Source organism: Sphaeramia orbicularis, chromosome 21 (assembly GCF_902148855.1).
Source record: "Sphaeramia orbicularis chromosome 21, fSphaOr1.1, whole genome shotgun sequence".
Lineage (NCBI taxonomy): Eukaryota > Metazoa > Chordata > Actinopteri > Kurtiformes > Apogonidae > Sphaeramia > Sphaeramia orbicularis.
The window spans coordinates 28,241,233-28,261,826 of record NC_043977.1 but is presented as its reverse complement, the minus strand read 5'-3'; the positions used below and the strand labels follow the sequence as shown (position 1 = coordinate 28,261,826).

The 20,594-nt window shown below is 35.9% G+C and overlaps 1 protein-coding gene across 9 annotated transcripts in view; it reads left to right on the top strand.

Moving 5' to 3' along the window:
- dgkh (diacylglycerol kinase, eta) overlaps nucleotides 1-20,594 on the top strand; it is an 84,805-nt gene that overhangs the window by 40,573 nt on the left and 23,638 nt on the right. For all 9 annotated transcript variants that reach the window (XM_030124571.1, XM_030124569.1, XM_030124567.1 and 6 more), the window contains 8 exons: nucleotides 9,428-9,590; nucleotides 10,069-10,177; nucleotides 12,387-12,608; nucleotides 12,936-13,027; nucleotides 13,496-13,595; nucleotides 13,709-14,006; nucleotides 15,226-15,357; nucleotides 18,661-18,795. In XM_030124571.1, coding sequence (XP_029980431.1) covers nucleotides 9,428-9,590; nucleotides 10,069-10,177; nucleotides 12,387-12,608; nucleotides 12,936-13,027; nucleotides 13,496-13,595; nucleotides 13,709-14,006; nucleotides 15,226-15,357; nucleotides 18,661-18,795 — 1,251 coding nt within the window. The remainder of the gene's footprint in view (nucleotides 1-9,427; nucleotides 9,591-10,068; nucleotides 10,178-12,386; nucleotides 12,609-12,935; nucleotides 13,028-13,495; nucleotides 13,596-13,708; nucleotides 14,007-15,225; nucleotides 15,358-18,660; nucleotides 18,796-20,594) is intronic.

Below are 20,594 nucleotides of genomic sequence, written 5' to 3'. Positions count from 1 at the left end.
TTTCTTTGCTTCAAAAATTAAAGGCATGGTGTCCAGCTGTGTGGACTTTTTTGCAACTCCATAAAAAAATAGGTTCATAAAATTAAAAAAAAATCAATTGCATTGTTTTTTAAACCCAATCCAATTTTATTTTTGTACAGCACTTTAAAATAACCACAGTGGACCAAAGTGCTGTAAAGAAAAACTAAATAAAAACCAAAATAACAGAGTAAAATACAAGAATAGATTAAAAGATAGAACTGTAAAGAATAAAATTAAAAACAATAATAATAAAATAAAAATAAATAAATAAATAGATACAAATATAGAATAAGAGATAAAACCTAAATAAAGAATAAAATACAAGAATAGATTAAAAACATTAAAAAAGCGGTACAATTAATGCAAAATTTAAGAGGAATAAAAACACTCAGCAAAAAAAAAAAATCTTGATTAAGGTTGTCATAATTCATGCATGAAAGGGTTAAACCTTACTCTGACCATAAAAAAACTATCTTAAAGGTGGGGTAGGAGATGTTTTCCTGGAGCGTATTTTACTAAACTGCTTAAAATCCCTTTCATGCCCTGATTGCAACCAATTAATTAAATGCTCTAGCACAAAAATAAAAAAAAAAATTAGTCACCTGTGGACCAGACAGGACTGAAAAAACACCATCCAATCATTTTAACCTATTGAAATGATTGAATCAGGATATGTCTATCAAATTCAACTGCCATTTGTCCCTCCCCTCTCTGCAAGTACAATCAGTACAATGGAGGCGTGGCTTCGGGAGGGAGTCTGAAGAAAGGGGTTTAGGCTTTTGAATGGTATATTTTCAAAATGTAGCTTGCTCGTTTTTCCAGGATCTCCTACCCTACCTTTAATCTTAAATTTGAATGATATACATGGACAGGTCAGGCTTTATTCAGCCTGTACGTCAGTGTGTAATCTCTTTTATGTCCTCTATAATATCAGGGCCCACATACACAAATACACAAATACACACACACTCACCTCGGCCATCAAACTGTTTCACTCAAAGGGTCAAAGATTGATGTCAGACGGTTCCTGTAAGCAATTGTTACATGTCAGAGGTAAATAAACGAGTTTTTACCCGATTTGGTTCGATGGTGCCTTCTCGGTGAACTTTGCCCTTTTGCTCTATCAAAATGAAGGATGATGGCAGGAAGGAGGAGAGAGAGAAAGCAATGATTCACTGTGGTCTGGACATGGCATCAACATCTATTCAGGCACACAGTCATTAACACACACACACACACACAAGTACAAGCACTATCCATTTAAGGGTTTTGTGCATATTATAGGAGCTGGAACACACAATGATGTTATTTTCTTTGGGTGTATTAGTCTAAAATATTATTTTAATTCAGATATTGAAGTATTAGGAGGAATTGTGTTATTGGTAGTTAATGTTTTAACATAGGATTCATTTGTTACCTCCACCAGGAGATATTGTGATCGCTTTGCTTTGTGTGTTTGCGTGTTTGTTTGTTTGTTTGTTAGCAAGATAGCTACAAAAATTATGGACGGATTTTCATAAAATTTTCAGGAAATGTTGATACTGGCACAAGGAAGAAATGATTAAATTTTGGTGTTGATCGGGGGGCGGCAGATCTGTCTTGGCAGAGGTCTGCCCTCTCCGAGTGCTTTTCTTGTTTAATTTGTTTTATTTCAGTAATGTTAGTGATGAGTTCTTTGTGACCAGAGTTATGTTTTACCCTATTTTAGTTTAAATAGTCAGTATATTATGCTTTTTTAAGCAATTTTTTGTTTGTATGTCTGTCTGTTAGCAAGATAACTCAAAAAGTTATGGACAGATTTGGATGAAGTTTTCAAGATATGTTGATACTGGCACAAGGAACAAATGATTACATTTTGGTGGTGATCGGGGGATTGCGGGGGGGGGGGGGGGGGGGGGGCGACAGTGGTTTTGATGAAATTTTAAGGAAATTTTGATACTGGCACAAGGAACAAATGATTAAACAAGAAAAGCACTCAGAGAGCGCAGACCTCTGCCAAGACAGATCTGCCCCCCCCAATCCCCCCCACCCCCGATCACCACCAAAATTTTATCTTTTCTTCCTTGTGCCAGTATCAACATTTCCTGAAAATTTCATGAAAATCTGTCCATAATTTTTTGAGTTATCTTGCTAACAAACAAACACACATGCACGCAAACAAGCAAACATACAAAGCAAAGTGATCACAATACCTCCTGGCAGAAGTAATTATGGTGGTGTTGGGGAGGGGACTGATCTGCCTTGGCGGAGGTTTGCGCTCTCCGAGTGCTGTTCTAGTTATCTTCTGTTCTCCCTTTAGATACACGTCTAAACACACACACATTCACACACATAGTATTGTGAAACAAAGGTGATAAGGAGTAAACTTATTGTTGGCGTAAGTTTACTTAGAGTTGAGGCCCCACCTCTGCTTGATCTAGTTAGATAACGCTAAGTTAAAGACCAACCTGTTTGTACAGGTGAGCCCGCCCATAGGGAAATAAACTTACAGTTCATCTTATGTTCAGGGCTCATTGATCTTCGAGTCTTCAGCACTGAGTATCCGTCTTATTTGTGATCTAAATATATTTTGTCAGCTTTGAGACTGAGCCAAATCCAGACTCATCCCTGGAGCTTCCAATAACAGAACATGTGAACAAGTTTTAACCCTTAGGGGTCCACGGTCACAGCCCTGTGACTCAATCACATGAGATTTTCAACACGTTTTAATGTCGGAAGTTGATCACGTAGACCACTGGGGATAATTGCATTCAAAAGTGCAGACTGGAAACACTCTCTCACTTTTTATTTGATGTGGATAGAGTAAATATAACCGGAGATATGACGTTTTAAATCTGGAGCAAACAAACATGAATAAAAGTAGGAAAATAAGTTGGGGTGGGTGTTATATTTCTTACCATATCTTGGTCATTTTTTCGTCCTTTTTCAAAATGAAAAAAAAAAAAACTGGCCGAATCTGTGGCTTCTAATCCACAGACTGCATTAGCATTACAGGTAAGGGTGAGAATAACCTCACCTGGACCAGATGCGGAACGTGGGAGGACCAAGGGTGGGGCGGTCAGGGGGGGAGGGGGATGAGAAAACAAGAGAAAACGCCTATGTAAAGATATGTTTTTATGGCAAATATTTGAGCATAGTTTTAATTTATTACAATTTTGATTTTATATACGTAATATTTGGAACCAATATTCACTTTTAAAGTCTTTGAAAAGGTTCGTTAAGCATCTTTGTGTTATTTATGCAATAAATTATGTAAATATTTCAAATCGGATTTTATATTTTTGTGGGTTCTTTGGCCTTTTGCATTGATATAGTAGGTTAAAGCGAAAAAATAATAGGCAGATGAGATAGATGAAGTTGTGCTGAAAAAAAAGATACCAAACACGGGTATAGTAAACATTTCTGTATATAGTATATAAAGGCAAAATCAAAAGTACTCAAAAACGGCCAAAATAGGCTTGGACCCCGTAGGGTTAACATCAAACCTATACTTATGATGAAATTGATGATGATGATGAAATTCTTTATTCAGTCATCACATAATACAACCAGTGTCAACACTACAAACATTACCAACAGGTTAGGGACTGAACAGGCACAGGCAGAAGCAGAATGCTTATATTAATGTCTGTCCTATAGAACAAATTCAGCTACCCAACATTCAATGTCGGAAAAAGAAAAAACAACAATGCATACAACCAAACAAACAAGCAAAAACATAAAAAGTTAAACTAAACCAGAAAAATAGAAAACATAACCCACCAAATTAATGGTGAGTTAATGTAGAGTCAAAAATATATTATTTACCTATTACTTATTAGAACTTAACAATTGTATCCTTCAAAAATTGCCCTACATACCATTTTTTTAAATATCAAAAATGGGCTCCACATTCTTAAATCCATGCTGGGATCATTCCATAGTTTAACTCCAACAATAGATATACATCTTCTTTTAGTCCCTTTTTTAGCTTTTTGTACAACAAATTTACAAACATCTTACAAATCATATTTAGACTCATGTGTTGTGAAGAATCTTTGTACACAGACAGGGAGTCACTTTAATTTGGCTTTATACATTATTTGCATTATTTTATAGTAAACCAAATCATTAAATTTCATAATATGGGATTTCAGAAACAATTCATTAGTATGTTCATAGTAACCGGCCTTATTAATAATACGCATGGCTCGTTTTTGTAGGAGGACTATAGTATTTACAGTTGTTTTATATGTCGAGCCCCACACTCCCACACAATCTGACATATAAGGAAGTTATAAGTGAACAGTAAATTATATGGAATGCCTTATGGTTGAGTATATTTCTGGACTTATACAAGATTGCCATTGACTTTGCGATCTTTCCTTTTTTATATATCTAATATGTTGTTTCCATGTTAATTTTGTGATCAGTAACAATCCCTAAAAATTTATATCAAATACTCTTTCTTTTTCTTTTTCTTTTTTTTCTTTTCTTCTTTTTCTTTCTTTTTTTCCTATTCTTTTTTGCGTCTCTTTTTTTTCTTCTCTTTTTTCTTCTTTGTGTAAAGTCAGAATTCTTAGGAAAAAAAGTCAGAATTCTGGGTTTAAAGTCAGAATTCTTAGGAAAAAAAAGTCAGAATTCTGGGTTTAAAGTCAGAATTCTTAGGAAAAAAAAGTCAGAATTCTGGGTTTAAAGTCAGAATTCTAAGGGAAAAAAAGTCAGAATTCTGGGTTTAAAGTCAGAATTCCTAGGAAAAAAAAGTCAGAATTCTGGGTTTAAAGTCAGAATTCTTAGGGAAAAAAAGTCAGAATTCTTAGGGAAAAAAAGTCAGAATTCTGGGTTTAAAGTCAGAATTCTTAGGGGAAAAAAAGTCAGAATTCTGGGTTTAAAGTCAGAATTCTTAGGGAAAAAAAGTCAGAATTCTGGGTTTAAAGTCAGAATTCTTAGGGAAAAAAAGTCAGAATTCTGGGTTTAAAGTCAGAATTCTTAGGGAAAAAAAGTGAGAATTCTGGGTTTAAAGTCAGAATTCTTAGGGAAAAAAAGTGAGAATTCTGGGTTTAAAGTCAGAATTCTTAGGAAAAAAAGTCAGAATTCTGGGTTTAAAGTCAGAATTCTTAGGGGAAAAAAAGTCAGAATTCTGGGTTTAAAGTCAGAATTCTTGGAAAAAAAGTCAGAATTCTGGGTTTAAAGTCAGAATTCTTAGAAAAAAAGTCAGAATTCTGGGTTTAAAGTCAGAATTCTTAGGGGAAAAAAAGTGAGAATTCTGGGTTTAAAGTCAGAATTCTTAGGGAAAAAAAGTCAGAATTCTTAGGGGGAAAAAAGTCAGAATTCTGGGTTTAAAGTCAGAATTCTTAGGAAAAAAAAAGTGAGAATTCTGGGTTTAAAGTCAGAATTCTTAGAAAAAAAAGTCAGAATTCTTAGGGGGAAAAAGTCAGAATTCTGGGTTTAAAGTCAGAATTCTTAGGGGAAAAAAAAGTCAGAATTCTGGGTTTAAAGTCAGAATTCTCAAGAAAAAAAAGTCAGAATTCTATCAAATACTCTTTCAATTTCAGCATCACATATTTTTAATGTAATGTCCTCATCAATTTCTTTTCGATTTCCAAAAACCATAAATTTAGTTTTTTTTAATGTTAAGTGACCATCTATTGACATCATGACTTATCATTTTAGAAAGAATGAAAGAGAGCTGTTACACATTCCAGGATTTTATCGGTGACCGGAATAGCAGGGTGGATAAAAATAACATAACCTGGCAGGTTTACACGCACCTCTGTTAGAGCTAAAAATAGACCAGTGTCTTGTGGGGAGACAGCGTATGAGGAAAGAGCCTCCCTTCAGACCCTTTGTTCTACAAGAGGAGGACAAAATGTTTACGTGTCTTGCTCTCATTTCCCCATTCACACTCTGTCATTCTCTGTCTGTCTTTGTCTGTTGAGGCCAGGCCTTCATAAAAACCTTTTCTAGATGGATCAGCACCTGCAAGACAGACTCAGATAAGCATGTGTGATTGGATTACTGCTGCAGAACCCAATGCTGTTTTTCTCTCTCACATACACTCATATACAGTAGAGGTACCACATATCGATGGCCAGAATACAAAACCTCCTATCTGAAAAAATCACTTTTTTCAGGAAACAAAAAAAACGTTTAGTTTTATTATAGTAGGGTCTTTGTTAAAGACATCAAGCATATTCTACTGTTCGCAGACTCTCTTTCTATATTATGTGTTAGCAATACATACTATATACTCACCATTTAATGTGAAAACTCAAAATCTAAAAATTTGCAGATAGGAGGTTTTGTTTTTTGGCCATCGCACTGAGTTTGTGAAAAGCTGACACTGGCTAATTGGTAGATGGATAAAAAAAAATAAAGAGGTGGAGAAAGATAAGATGAGGAATCAGATATATTGATTTGCATTTTTATTTATTTTTTAGTTTAGTTTATTATTTCAGTTATATTGTATTTTAAATTATTTTTTCTCTTTTTTTTTTTTTTTTCCTGTGTATTGTTTATTTCCGGGGAGGTATTCACATAAGCCTTTTTTGGCTTCTATCCTCTCCTGCACAGTGATGTTACTTGTTTGAATGTTGTTTTTTTTAATTTTTCTCTTGCTGTTTTATAATGTGCAAATAAATAAATAAAATAAAATAAAAAATATATATATAAGGGAGAGGAGAAGACAGACGCAAAAACAGAAGATGGGCGTTAAATAAAAAATATCCTTCATCTACATATCTTTCGCTATATCTCCTCATATGCCAACCCCCCCCCCCCCGCCTAAATGCAGTATGGGAAGAAAGGCAGTTTGGTTATAATTGGCTGGAGGGATGGGGATGTGGTGATGGGGGGATGGTGGGGTGGGGGTTCACTGTAGACACGTGCTGGAATATCGTGACTCTCCCCCTTCCCTCCTTCACTTCCACTCACCCGCCTTCAATCTATCCTTTACTGATAACATCACAGAGAGAAAACCAGAAAAAAAAATCAAAGAGGGTAGACAGAGAGATTAAAGAGCAGAGAGAAGTAGAAGAAGGGAGGGAAGATGCGTTGAGAAAAAAGGCAAAGGAGGAGTGCCAGTAGTAGAGCAGTGCAGTTCAGAACACCCACACACACACATATGGTGCAAGTCCTAATATGCACGAAGCTGTCAACACAGTGGGGGTGTACAGATTAGACTGTGAGCATTCAAACTCTTGTTGCGTTACCTCCTTCAGATTCGTGTATATGTGTGTGTGTGTGTGTGTGTGTGTGTGTGTGTGTTAGTCGTCTACAACTGAGCAAGACACGTGGTTTTGGCATGTGCTGTTCTTCCATACGTCGTGTTGCTCACTCTCACATATGCAGAGACGTCGTGATGGGAGTTAAATGATAAAAGACTTCCACCCTGACGCCGCTGCCAGAACGTGACTCCAGGTCCAGCTGTACCCCATACTGGTTGGAGAGTTTAACCCTTTCATGCACGAATTATGAGAACCTTAGTCAAGATTTTTTTCTTCAGTGTTTAGCCATGAAAAACACAATGCGATCGAGTTTTTTTTTTTTCTATGGAGTTACAAAAATATCCATGCATTAAATTTTTGAAGTAAAGAAACGTGTTTAAAACCCAATATCAGAGAGTGATATGAAAACAATGAAATAAAAACATTTTTAATGCTGCTAATCTGATGTCTTCTCACATTTTAACATATTCTAATGCTAGTAATTACTCACTTCATGGAGATAATATGCAAAAAAACCCTTCTTGTCTAACAAATAACAATTGATTTACACTCAAACATGTTAGTGCAGATCAGGTTTATCAAGAACAGTAAAGTTACAGTAATGATCTGAATTACAGTGTATGGGATGGTGCATAAGCGTCCACTGTGTTGGCTGATATGGAACTAAAACAACAAAACCCATGAATATACAAGAGAACAGCTGGAGAAGAACTGTCCACTGGAGTGGACAGTGCATGAAAGGGTTAAAGGAGGCGTGTCGCATAAAATCATTTCATTCCGAATAATTCTAGTAACCGTTTTTATCAATATTTATTCTCAGTGAAAATAAGATAATACCAAAATAAAAAGGAATTTATCATGACTATGACAAAAAAATCTGTTCGATGAACTAATGAAAACTAGAGTAAAATACTAGAAAGCGAACCAGTTGTAATGTTTAGTGATAGGTAAGCAACCTAGGTAAACAACTTTAAATAAAATATTGATCTTACAAAAGCGCTTTGTTCGAATTGCAACCCATTCTAAGCCACTGACCTCTTCTGCTAATTTATTCTTTAAACTAAATTTGCTTAATATTTTTGACGTTAATATCTACCAAATGTGTATTTTTATGTGTAAAATTCAGTGTAATCAAAGTACCTTGCCTGAGCATTTCATGTTGTATTTTGCAACCAGTGCTGCAGTTCATAGATACAATACTCGTCAAAATACACATTTTCATTTGCCTAAATGTGTGGAGCCAATTTTCACATGTTCTTGGAAATAGCACATCAGAGATATCCTTTAAGAAATATTTAAGGAAATCAGTTATGATATCACATTGACACATATGTATAGATTATATTTTTATTGCCTTTCTGTTTTTAATGAATTCTGAATGTGTATGGACTATGGAAGTCTCATAACTTTTATAATGTTTATGTATTTATAACATGGAGGCTTTAAAACAAGCCATTTGAGGCTTTCTGCCTCTCCCTGCACCTTTACTGTTTTATTATGAATTTGATCAATGTTATGTATGTGCGAAATAAATCAATAAATCAATAAAATTAGATGCACATAATTGAATCCTTTGCAACATATATACATATATAAACGCAAGATATATACATATCAGATATTTTGCAATGCGACTTCAGTGTGAATGGCCAGATCGCATTTATCCAACCTGTACGTCATTGAAATGCGACAAATGTCACAATTCTGCGTCATCCAGGAGTGTTACTTCTGTAAACACAGTGCGTGCCTGCGTGGTCATGTATTACACCACAACCTTTTGTCAGGGTCGCATCAAGTTCATACTCAAAACTGATAGAAGTCGCATTTAATGTGTAATATGAACAAGCACACACACAAAAAAGATCAGATTTCACCAAAACATCCAAATTGTGCGCTAAGACCTGCTGTCTGAACGTAGCCTAAATGTACTGTAGATTAAGATAGTGACTGTATGGTATTAACTAAAACGAAATTAGATTTTAAAACTGTTATTTTATGCTAAAACTAAACTAACCTAAACAAAATTAGCTGTCAGAATTGTTAACCTACACCTTCTGCATCTGTTTTGGTTCGAGTCCTGCAACATCCCCTAATGAACTTTTGTCATTCCTTCAATTAAAGTCTTGTTCAGAGTCTTCCTTGTGAAATGCTCAGTGTTTTACAGAGACATTCCCTCTTTTTTTGTTGCCTCTTCTCTTCAGGCTTCTGGAAAGCTACGTGTCCCCCATCGTGTGCCAGTCCCCTCCTGGTCTTTGTCAACTCCAAGAGTGGAGACAACCAGGGAGTCAAGTTCCTGCGACGCTTCAAGCAACTCCTCAATCCAGCACAAGTCTTTGACCTGGTTAACGGAGGGCCACACCTCGGGTGAGGACAATGAAAAATGAATGAATAGAGTAGCTACACAAATATTATGCATCTCTGGAAACAATAAAGTTGCCACCGGTTTTACTAAGTATATGTTTGAAAATGAGAACTGGTCAAAATAAGCAGAACTACATTGTTTTTAGATTTTGAGGAATCAGAACAGCTTCATATTCCTTCCTCCACCCAAAATTCAGTTTTGTTGGAACTTTAAAAGGTTCAGCATTTTAGTATTTGGTAGAATAACCCGGTTTTCAGTCACAGTTTTCATGTGCGGACTTTCACAGCTTTGTTGGCTGCATCATGACACTCTGGTTATAAAAATGCTTCAGCTGCTCAGTTTTGTGACCATCTATTTTCTTATTGTTCACATTCCAGAGGTTCTGGTCACAAGCTATGGAGTGGTCTCTTAATTAGTTCCAGAGTTGCACATAGATGAACACATCTGATCACATCTGATGGTGTCTGTTTATCTTTTCAGTCTGCGCCTTTTTCAGAAGTTTGACAACTTCCGGATCCTTGTTTGTGGAGGTGATGGGAGTGTGGGCTGGGTCCTCTCAGAAATCGACAAGCTCAATCTTCACAAACAGGTAATACAAAGTACAGTGGATATATTACTATTATATTAAAATGAATAGATAAATTAAGTCTGTTGGTATATTAAATGATCAGATATTTTACTTTACTTTATGAAGTTGCCCGTGGCAAAGCAAATTTGTTCAGCACAATAAGGCAGCCAAACCACCATTATGCTGTTATGATACTGGACAAGACAAGTTAACCCTCTATGGCATGACTTTTTATTTTTGGAGGAAAAAAATATTTCACCCTAGGTTTTGGGAGCTTGGGGGTCCCTGATGATATATCAGTCATAAAATGTGCCACCCCCCCACCCCCCCCACCAGATTTTGGTTTGTTGCCTAAGGGCAACAATATGCAATAGGGGGACTAAAACACCAAGGTTTTCTATATTTTATAGTAAGTGAGATGTGGAATAAATAAGCAATAAATACGACAACACCAACAGTTTCAACACATTTTATTTCAACAAACATCAATCACAAAGGGTTTATCAATCACTGGGTTAGAAATGAGCTTTAGTGTGTGTTTCTGAATATGTTTTCTTGTGCGATACTGATTGAATCAGTGTTTCTCCTGTTAGTTTGTATTCTTCTGTATGGAACCTCAGAAAGCAGTTGTTGGTAGATATGAAACAGATGGACATCATATTTTCTGTACTTGGCTTTAAAGGTACCTTTGCATCCTGGTACCTATCCATCTCCATTTACCTTCATCCATGTCCATCCAGTGGGCTGTGGTGTCCAAATGCACATCATGGACAGAAATGAGTGGCTTTTCTTCATACTCTACAGCAGTTGTAGAACTGGGAAGATCTCTCCTATGCTCCAGATTTTGCCAGTTTTGCTCTTTCTGCGATATATGACTTGTACATATAAAGCTTCATCTCCTCCTCTTTTCTCATCCAATCACTGCTGCAGTTTCTCTTGTAGAACAGCCAGTCAGTCACCATGGTCATGTCCATAAAGTGGAACATCAGCCTGTGGTACCACTGCTTCATCATCTTCATTTTCCTCTTCATCCACAGACTTGTTGTCAGACAGGACATCTGTTTTTAAAAGAAACCAGGAGGCATAATGCTAGAATAGGTCATATACCTCTCTTTATCCACTGATGCGTGCATGCATACACACACACACACGTGCACATGCATGTTCATTCCACACACTATGTTACTGACTGGACCCTGATCTCCTAACTGTGCCTCAGACCTGTTTGTCGGTCCACTCTTCCTCTCTGTCATTCTCTTGAAGCTCACTGTCCTCACTGATGGAATGAATGATCCTAACTGCAAGATCATGTTCCTTACAGTCATGAAATGTTTATGCATCCATTTCCTGTGAGTATTGGTAGATAGTGCAGCAAAAAAAAAAAAAAAAAAAAAAAAAAAAAAAAAATATATATATATATATATACATATATATATATATATATATATATATATATATATATATATATATATATATACATATATAATTTTGATACCTCTGCATCCCTACACATCTTCATCCATTGGAATGTTATTGTTCAAACAATAGTGGTCTATCTGCACGATGTTGCCCTGAGGCAACGAATGAAAAACTACCATTTTAGTATATAAATAAAGACCAAAAGTGTCTTTGCTCAATCAAATATGCTTCTTCACATATTTGTTCACATCACAAATATTTTTATTATAATGTTATTTAAATTTAAGCATAATAAAAAGTGAAATTTCTCTGACCTTCTGCTAGCAGTGTGTCCAAGCTGACTGTGGTTCCAAAAAGAACTGTTCCACCACTGGATGAAATGTCCAACCTGCACCAACTTCAGATTTCATTGGTCACAAACTTCTCCTCAAACTTTTCATGTAATGTGTTACTTAAAAAAAATTTGAAGGGGTAGTGTGTGGGTCAGAATAGTGATTTGTTGCCTGAGGGCACCGCCATGCCATAGAGGGTTAAAAAAAAAAGATCAGATATTTACGTATAAATATGAATAGAAATATACATAATACAGCAATTTCAAAACACAGTAAGCTATAACTTTACAATAAGTAAACACTGTCCTCTTTAGTGTCTTTATTCATTGTACCAGCCTTTTGCCTTTGCTCCTGGCGAGCTTACATAAAGACACGCACATATTATACACACACCAGCAGGCATGCATAGACACACACACACTAATTCTGATTGCAGCAGGGGTGTTTTCCCTAATGCCATAACCCTCCCTGTCTTTCAGTGCCAGCTGGGGGTGTTGCCCTTGGGCACAGGCAACGATCTGGCACGGGTACTGGGCTGGGGTCCGTCATGTGATGATGACACCCAGCTGCCCCAGATCCTGGAGAAGTTAGAGAGGGCCAGCACCAAGATGCTGGACCGCTGGAGCATCATGACCTATGAAATTAAGATCCCACCCAAACACAGCTGCCCCACCACGCCTGAGGGAGCTGACGACTGCCAGGTACTCACGAGAGTTGACAGATATTCACACGCATCAGTAGACACAATCAGGCCCAGCAGGGCTTCCAGACAGACAGACAGATATGAGTAGGAGGTAGCTGAGCACATGCTGGAAATAGTGTGTGACATTTTAAAATCAGCTTCGGTTCATTTTAGGATCAAAACTGGATACAGAAGTGGGAGTTTTTCCAGAATTAATCTTGCATTTTCAAAATTTTCACATTTTCTTTGAACTGAAGTACCAACTACAAAATATAACAATTATGTGTGGCTTTAATAGTACAGTAACAGACTATTTTAAGCATTTTGCTGTTTGTTTTCTGTCTAGTTTCACATTTCAACCTACGAAGACTCAGTGGCTGCTCATCTTACAAAGATCCTGAACTCTGAGCAGCACTCTGTGGTCATCTCCTCTGCCAAGTAAGTGACTCCAACATAACTTTTTCAGCCTACACAGGTGGTTTAGAACCAGCAGAAACTAAACAAAGACTAAAATGTTACTTGAATTTCTTAAGTAAAATAAATACTGTTCTCAATAAAAGTACAAGGGGCTTATATTTAGCACAGTATGTTTTCGTCCGACAGTACACCTCATCTGTTTTGTATTTACATTTCCACTGACCTGTTTAAGAAACATTTGTGTAAAATAATGACAGGACTCTTATGAATCATGTTGTTCTTACATTTTATTATTAGTTATTATTGTTATTGCAAAGTAATAAAATAAAGCATGATTATCTAGTAAGATGATAATGAAGAAATTATATACAGTATAGTAAGAAAAACAACTATGAAATTCTGCAGATCATCTATCATATCTTTTGTTACTGGTGTCAGCTGTTTCATATCATATATTTAAAACACTGTTTTTTCTTTACTGTGTTGTAGGATCCTGTGTGAAACGGTAAAGGATTTTGTTGCCAAAGTGGGCAAAGCCTATGAAAAGAGTACAGAAAATGCAGACGAGTGTGATACAATGTCTCTCAAAGTAAGTCCCAAAAACAGGGCAGCTGACATCCATCACCCTGTGCTGGAAAGCAATGACCTGTATCAAATGATTGCTGCCACAGCACTCCATCTTTTCCCTTCTGTTCCCCTCAGTGTGCCATCCTCAATGAGAAACTGGACTCCCTCCTTCAGACCCTCCACACAGAGTCTCTTCCTCCACTTCCACACTCCACTCCTCCCATTGTAGAGGAGGAGCAGGAAGAAGAAGAGGAGGAGGAGGAGGCGAGCGAGGAGAGTTTAACAGAGCTGAAGGAGAAGCTGGAGGAAGAGGAGACTGAAAAAGGAGGGGGAGGTTCCCCACACCAGCTGTTCAAGTGCAGGGAGCAGCTGATGCTCAGGGCCAACAGTCTGAAGAAAGCTGTGCGACAGATCATAGAACAGGCAGAGAGAGGTACACAAGTTAGAAACGAAGCCTTCGGTTCAACTTTTATTCAACCTCTAAATACTTTCAAGCAAAACAGTGTGTATTTTCCACCTCTAGGGGTCTCTCAGTCTAAACATAAGCAGACAGTGTCAACTCCGGCACATTACAATTCCACAGTTATCACCTATCACAATAAAACTCATAGCATGTCAATAAAAGGTAACTCGGCAAAATAAATTAGAACTTTATTTTTATCATGGTAATCATGTATATTCATGCTATGTCACTTCATTATCAGGAAAAAGTTGCATTTAACATTATATATTAACCTTAGTTAAAAACCTATTGGCAGATGAAACACATGCAAACAGTCAATAAGGGAAAGGATTTTTCAGAATTTAAACATCATTGAATCATCATCAGCAACACAAATACACAAGTTAAGAAAACAAATAACACAGTTCTAGTTATTTTTTAAATATTGCTGAAGTGCTACACCGCTTAACCTTAATTTTATTTATTTATTTTTTTATAACAAAGTTTATTTGATAGGGACAATGCAAATCACATAGTATAACTTCTGTTACAAACAAGCTGTAGTAACTGATGATTCACAAAAAGAGATTATAGCTATTGCTAGTTTCCATCTCCAGTCCCTATTCAGGTTTTTAGTAGACAAAGAAAGAAAGAAAGAAAGAAAGGTACAGGACATTTAAGGTTGCATAAAATGACATGCTACAATCATAAATGTTATATATATGTATATATATATATATATATATATATATATATATATATATATATATATATATATATATATAAAATATATATAGGAATACAGCATATGTAAATATTTAAAGTCACATAAAAGTTACATAAAGGAATTTAACAGTTATTATCCTACAACACAAAGACGAACAGTTTGATGAATGCACAATATGCACATTTTGGCTTGTAAAGCATTGACCTGTAATATAACCAATTGATCCATCCCTTCTGATTGGAACAATGCACATAATTGGATTTACAGAGAAGAGACATCGCAAATACAAACCATAGAAACTAATCAAAAACAAAATTCAAAATTGGAGCACATACTGCCAAATGAATCTATCTGGATATAGAGAGAAATGATTCTTTTACTGAAAACAGCATATTCAGATGCACTCTCTTTGTATTTGATGAATTGCATATTTTTATATGTTTCTCATGCTGTCTTCACTCCAACTGTGCTTCTTCTACTCAGTGGTAGATGAACAGAATGCCCACACAGAGGAGACGGAGCTGGCATCTCCCCTGGAGTTCAGGAAGGACAGCGAGGAGGAAAACAGAGACAGCGAGAAAGATGAGGACACCAAGGAGCTGGAAGCAGTGCCATGTAAGTCTATCACTGCTTCTGCTGTTGTTCTGGGCCTGTTTCAGATCTCTGACCTGTCTGCCCCGGTCCCGTTCCCTTTTGTACCTGTTTGGCCCTGATGCATTTCTATCCTGGGCCAAATCCAAAACACTTAACCTGCACAGAGTTGCCTGTCTGATCTCCACACGTCCCACTTTGCCAGCTGGCATTGTTCTCCCACTTTAAGGACATCTAATTAGTGCTTCAATCCAGCTTTGTAAAACTCTACTAATAGGTATGTTAAAAGAAACTCCTTTCTCACTAATCGATTAAAAGTATGAAGTATTACTGTAACCATATATCTAAAAAAAAAAAAAATGAAGACATGTTGTGTTCTTAAAATGTCTAGAAGTATTTTTTTTTATTTTGTGAAGTGAATATTATACCAATAGGAAACAATACAGGATTTAAATGTTGCCACCTTGTGGACATTGCTTCCCCTGCACCACAGACAACTAGACTAACAGCTAATGGAAAAACTGCCGCTGACGCACATCATGTTTCCTGTCATAAATAAACTCAAGGATTAGTGCTAAAAGTCCATGGAGAAAACCCTGTCTCCTGTGATATTCCACCTCTTGCACCAGGCTAAGCTTTTTATCTCTCTATCTTAAGTCTGCGGCAATGGAGAAGCTGTTTAATAATGAATGATCGTACCTGCAAATACTGTGGTGATGAGGCCTCTACACAGGCCAACTGTGTGTTAATACGAACCCGTGTGTAACTGTTGGGCTATTGTCTGTGGGTTAACACACGTGTGTCCCTGTGTGTGTGTATGTGCATCAGCCACAGGATGTGTTATTGTCTTAGGAGCCAGAAGTTCTTCCTGTTTATCATGGGGCTGCTTCCTTCCTTCCACACATTTTCCAGCCGTTAGAAGACTATCAGTCAGATCCTCTGCTTTGTGTCCTCTCCTTATTTCCTCTTGTTGCCTCCTTACTCCTTCCTGACCTGGACACAAACCACACTCAGTGCAAAAGAGAAAAGGTGTCACTGGTGTTGATCAAACCCATCTTTTAGTACTTTTATTCAGCTTCCTAAAGGTCTTACATTGTTTACGCATAGAGGATTATGTAGCGCAATATTACATTACATCTATAAATAAGTAACGACAACTCCATGTTTTTCTCTTTGTTTTACTGTAAAAACTTACATTAAATGATGAAAATATTAACATTTAAAAACTATCCTTTAACAATAAAATCTGAAAAACCTGGAATTTTGTAAGTAAAATTTTAACATTATACTTCCTTTTATTAAATATTTTGTGCCTTTGTAGATCCAATCCATAATATATATGCATGTATAAATGGTAAGTTGAGGTGTAATATTGTTAAAATGGCACTTATTTTTCTCAAGAAATCTCAGTTTTTTCAGATTATTCACATCATTTTGTTTGGATAGTTTGTAAATGTACATGTTTTCATAATTTATTTTTAATTCCACTAAAACAAAGAGAAAAATTTGGAGTCATCATTATTTACAAGTTATTATGCTATTATTTTTCTGGTCCGGCCCACTTAAGATCAATTTGGACTTAATGTGACCCCTGAGCTAAAATGAGTTTGACACCCCTGATGTAGTGTTTCTGTGGATTCATTAATCTAATAATAATCTAAAAATAAGGTCCTAATTGGTTTTAAACATGTCTTATACCAGTGGTTCTCAGTTTTTTTCTGTCAGGCCCCCCTTTGGAGGGTGAAAAATCTCCAGGCCCCCCTCAACTCCAAGAACATTATAACAATGGTGCAATTATAACTTTTATTGAAAGAAACATCAATATCGTAACTAATCTTTTTGCTTTTCCTCGAATAATTTGTTTTGCAAATTAAAAATAGCTTAGATTTGTGCTTGAATAAGAGACAATATTTTTCAAATAAAAATAAGAGATGTGCAATTATCTTACAACTATGACAATAAACTTACTTTTTTAAAGAAAAACAAACACATTTTGCCAACAAAGATGAACATTCTAACATTATCAGTGGCTACAATAAGCTCATTTGCATGCACATCTCAGAACATTAAAGAGCAAACTGTGTAGAAACTTTACACATTTTTCTTTTCCAGTCAAATCTTTGTCCATTCTCCAAACAGATCGCCATGGCAGTAGATTTGTTTGTTGTACATCCCTAAAATTAGTCCAGGGTGCTCCAACACTAAAATATTAGTTCCAGCTGCTACATGTTCTAACCTGAAGGAACAAAAAAACACAATAAACACCCAGGAGTGATCCCATGCCCCCCTTTGACAAGCCTTCACCCCCCTCCCCCACCCCCCGCCCCACAGTGTGAGAAACACTGTCTTATACTAATCTTTTGCATGTCATAAAACTTTTAAGATGCCGCGATTGAGAGTTTCTGAAAATAAAAGATAATTGGTAATATCTATCTTTTTTTTAATAAACCAAAACATCAATCATATACATTAGTCAAAAATAGGGAGTAGGAGACTTATTCTTTGCACACCAAAGTTGACCAGATGTTTACATGCAGCTCCAACAAGACTGCTCACATCTGCAAGTTTGATTTATTCTTAAGCATTTTCATTTGTTTCTTCATTTTTGGTTACCAGACAGTTAAATTTGACTGTATTGTAAATGACAGTATTTACTCAAAATTGGTTGGTCATTCTGAGTAACAATGTAAGAATTTCTTCAACACTAATCTTAGATTTTTCCTAAGTTCAATATTTCCTTTGAATTGTGGAACTTACCGCAAGATATTGCTATGACTATGGATTGCAAACAGTCACTGATTTATTGTATTTTTTTAATTTAAAATGTTAAAACACTTTAAAAAGTCTAACTTGCCCTAAGCTGTTATGTGATGTCACTTTAGACAAGGATTCAACTGCAAACTCAAAAAAAAAAAACCAAGCTCATTACTGAGTACCACATATTACAAAGGCCAAGGTCTCTCTCATTCAACAGTTTATTATTTGGACTATGGATTGGATTACATCAGTGTCAAGCTTAATTTATACATGCATTTGGCAACAAACTGTGTTCTTTCCATGTTTCATCATCAACAACAATTCACTCAGACAATAGTACATTCAGACAACTTTTACTTTTTAACAATATTTGTGTGTTGGAGGTCAACACAACTCAACCACAGCTGTATCTGGTTCATGATGCCTCCTGGGATTCAGGGGCTTTTGAAACATTAAAACTGACATCACTGTGTAGCCTCCCTAAGGAACTGCAGCTACAATAAAATCTTAGAAACAATATGAATAGAAATAGGGCATGAAAGTAATAGGAAATTTTCTCCCTGTTTCCAGCTTCTAAGAGTCCTTGTTCTCCTACGGAAAGGAGGGTGAGCCGCAGTACCCAGTCCTACGGCTCCTTCACCATCACCCCCTTCACCACCAGCAAGGAGAACCTCCCAGTGCTCAACACTCGCATCATCTGTCCTGGTAAGGACAAAGTTCAATTCACCCATACAACAGTATAATGCACACATTAGGACCGAACATTGAATCAGTGAGGGCTATTATTGCAATATAATAATATGCTATCATAACATAAGTTTTTCATCATACCCAGGAGATCAGACTATTTATTATGATGTACATTATTTTGTGTTTAGAGGTTATTTTATTTACGTTGTCAAACAAAGCTGAATGTTGCAATGTTGCAAATTTATACACTAAATGTTTTTGATCCCCTGACAATCTAAAAGATAATTTCACATTTTTTATGATATTTATCGACATCGACTGATTCAGATTCAGATTCAGAAACTTTATTTATCCCATACAGGCAATTCATTTGCAGCTTACCACAGACATCAGCCCAGACATCAGCCCATATCCAAAGTACAATGTGACAAACAAAAATAAATCAGTGCACAAATACAGGACTATTGAAAGCAACTACGATTAAATGCATTTCACCTCATATTTGTGTGCTTTGTGAATGACACAACTCACTAGCACTTCAGAAACACTCAAAAACTCTCACACACACACAGGTAACCCACCCGAGTCGTCACACCTGGAAACTGAAGTAACAACATTTTGATCGATATTGCACAGCCCACACACATATAGAAAACACTTTTGAAGAGAGTCTTTCACTCATGTAGTGCTTTAATATATGAGGGCACCACTTTATAGTAATGTATGTATGTTGAGCCATAACTAGTTTCTTATTAATATATTAGAAGGAGTACATTGGCTGTTTATTAGTCATTATAAAGCACTTACCAATTAATAATCATTTTATATCAACATATTCTACAACCATAAGGCCATTAGCTCACATGTACTTTAGCAATATGATTAAGAATTAATCATTTTTGAGTACCTAGAAAGCACTATATAAAACCGATGTGTTGTTATTATTATTATTATTATTATTATTATTATTATTAATAATAATAATAATAATAATAATAATAATAATAATAATAATATTTAAACACTATTGACAGTTTTCAGTTTTGAAGAATTATTATTAAAAGTATTATTGAAGAGGAATTACTTGTTTGTTTCACTACCGCCTTAACTACTATCAGTAAGCAACAATCAAGGGTTGCTTAGGGAAACCGTTCAATGACTAGTTGTAAAATAAGGTCATACATGCTTCATAATGACCTGTTAAGAGCCTATGATATACAACTAATAATGTTAATAAGCAGTGTGTTAATTGTTGATATGTGGACCGTAATATAAACTGATAGCACTGTAAGATTTCTGGCTTTATTATGTTATTTGAAAAAGCAGAAAAAGGGGAAATAATGTGTGTGTAATTGTGTCCACGCCAACCTGTTTCACATATAATGTATTCTGAAGTATGCATAACACTAATTGAATATCAAGGGGCGCCTCAGATACTTCATGAAGTTTCCCTTGGCAAAGCAAATTTGTTCATCACCAAAAGGCAGCCAGACTACCATTCTGCTGTTAGGATGCTGGTCAAGACGAGTTAAAAAAATAAAATAAAAAAAAAGAGCCTATAATACACAACTAATAATGCTAATAAGCAGTGTGTTCATTGTTGATATGTGGACCATAATATAAACTGTTAGCACTGTAAGATTTGTGTTATCTGAAAAATTTGAAAAAGGGGAAAAAATGTGTGTGTAATTGTGTCCACACCAACTTATTTCACATATAATGTATTCTGAAGTATGCATAACACTAATTGACCTTCACCTGAACTCAAAGCAAAGCTGACAAGGACAGGATCATATGGACATTCCAGCTCGACC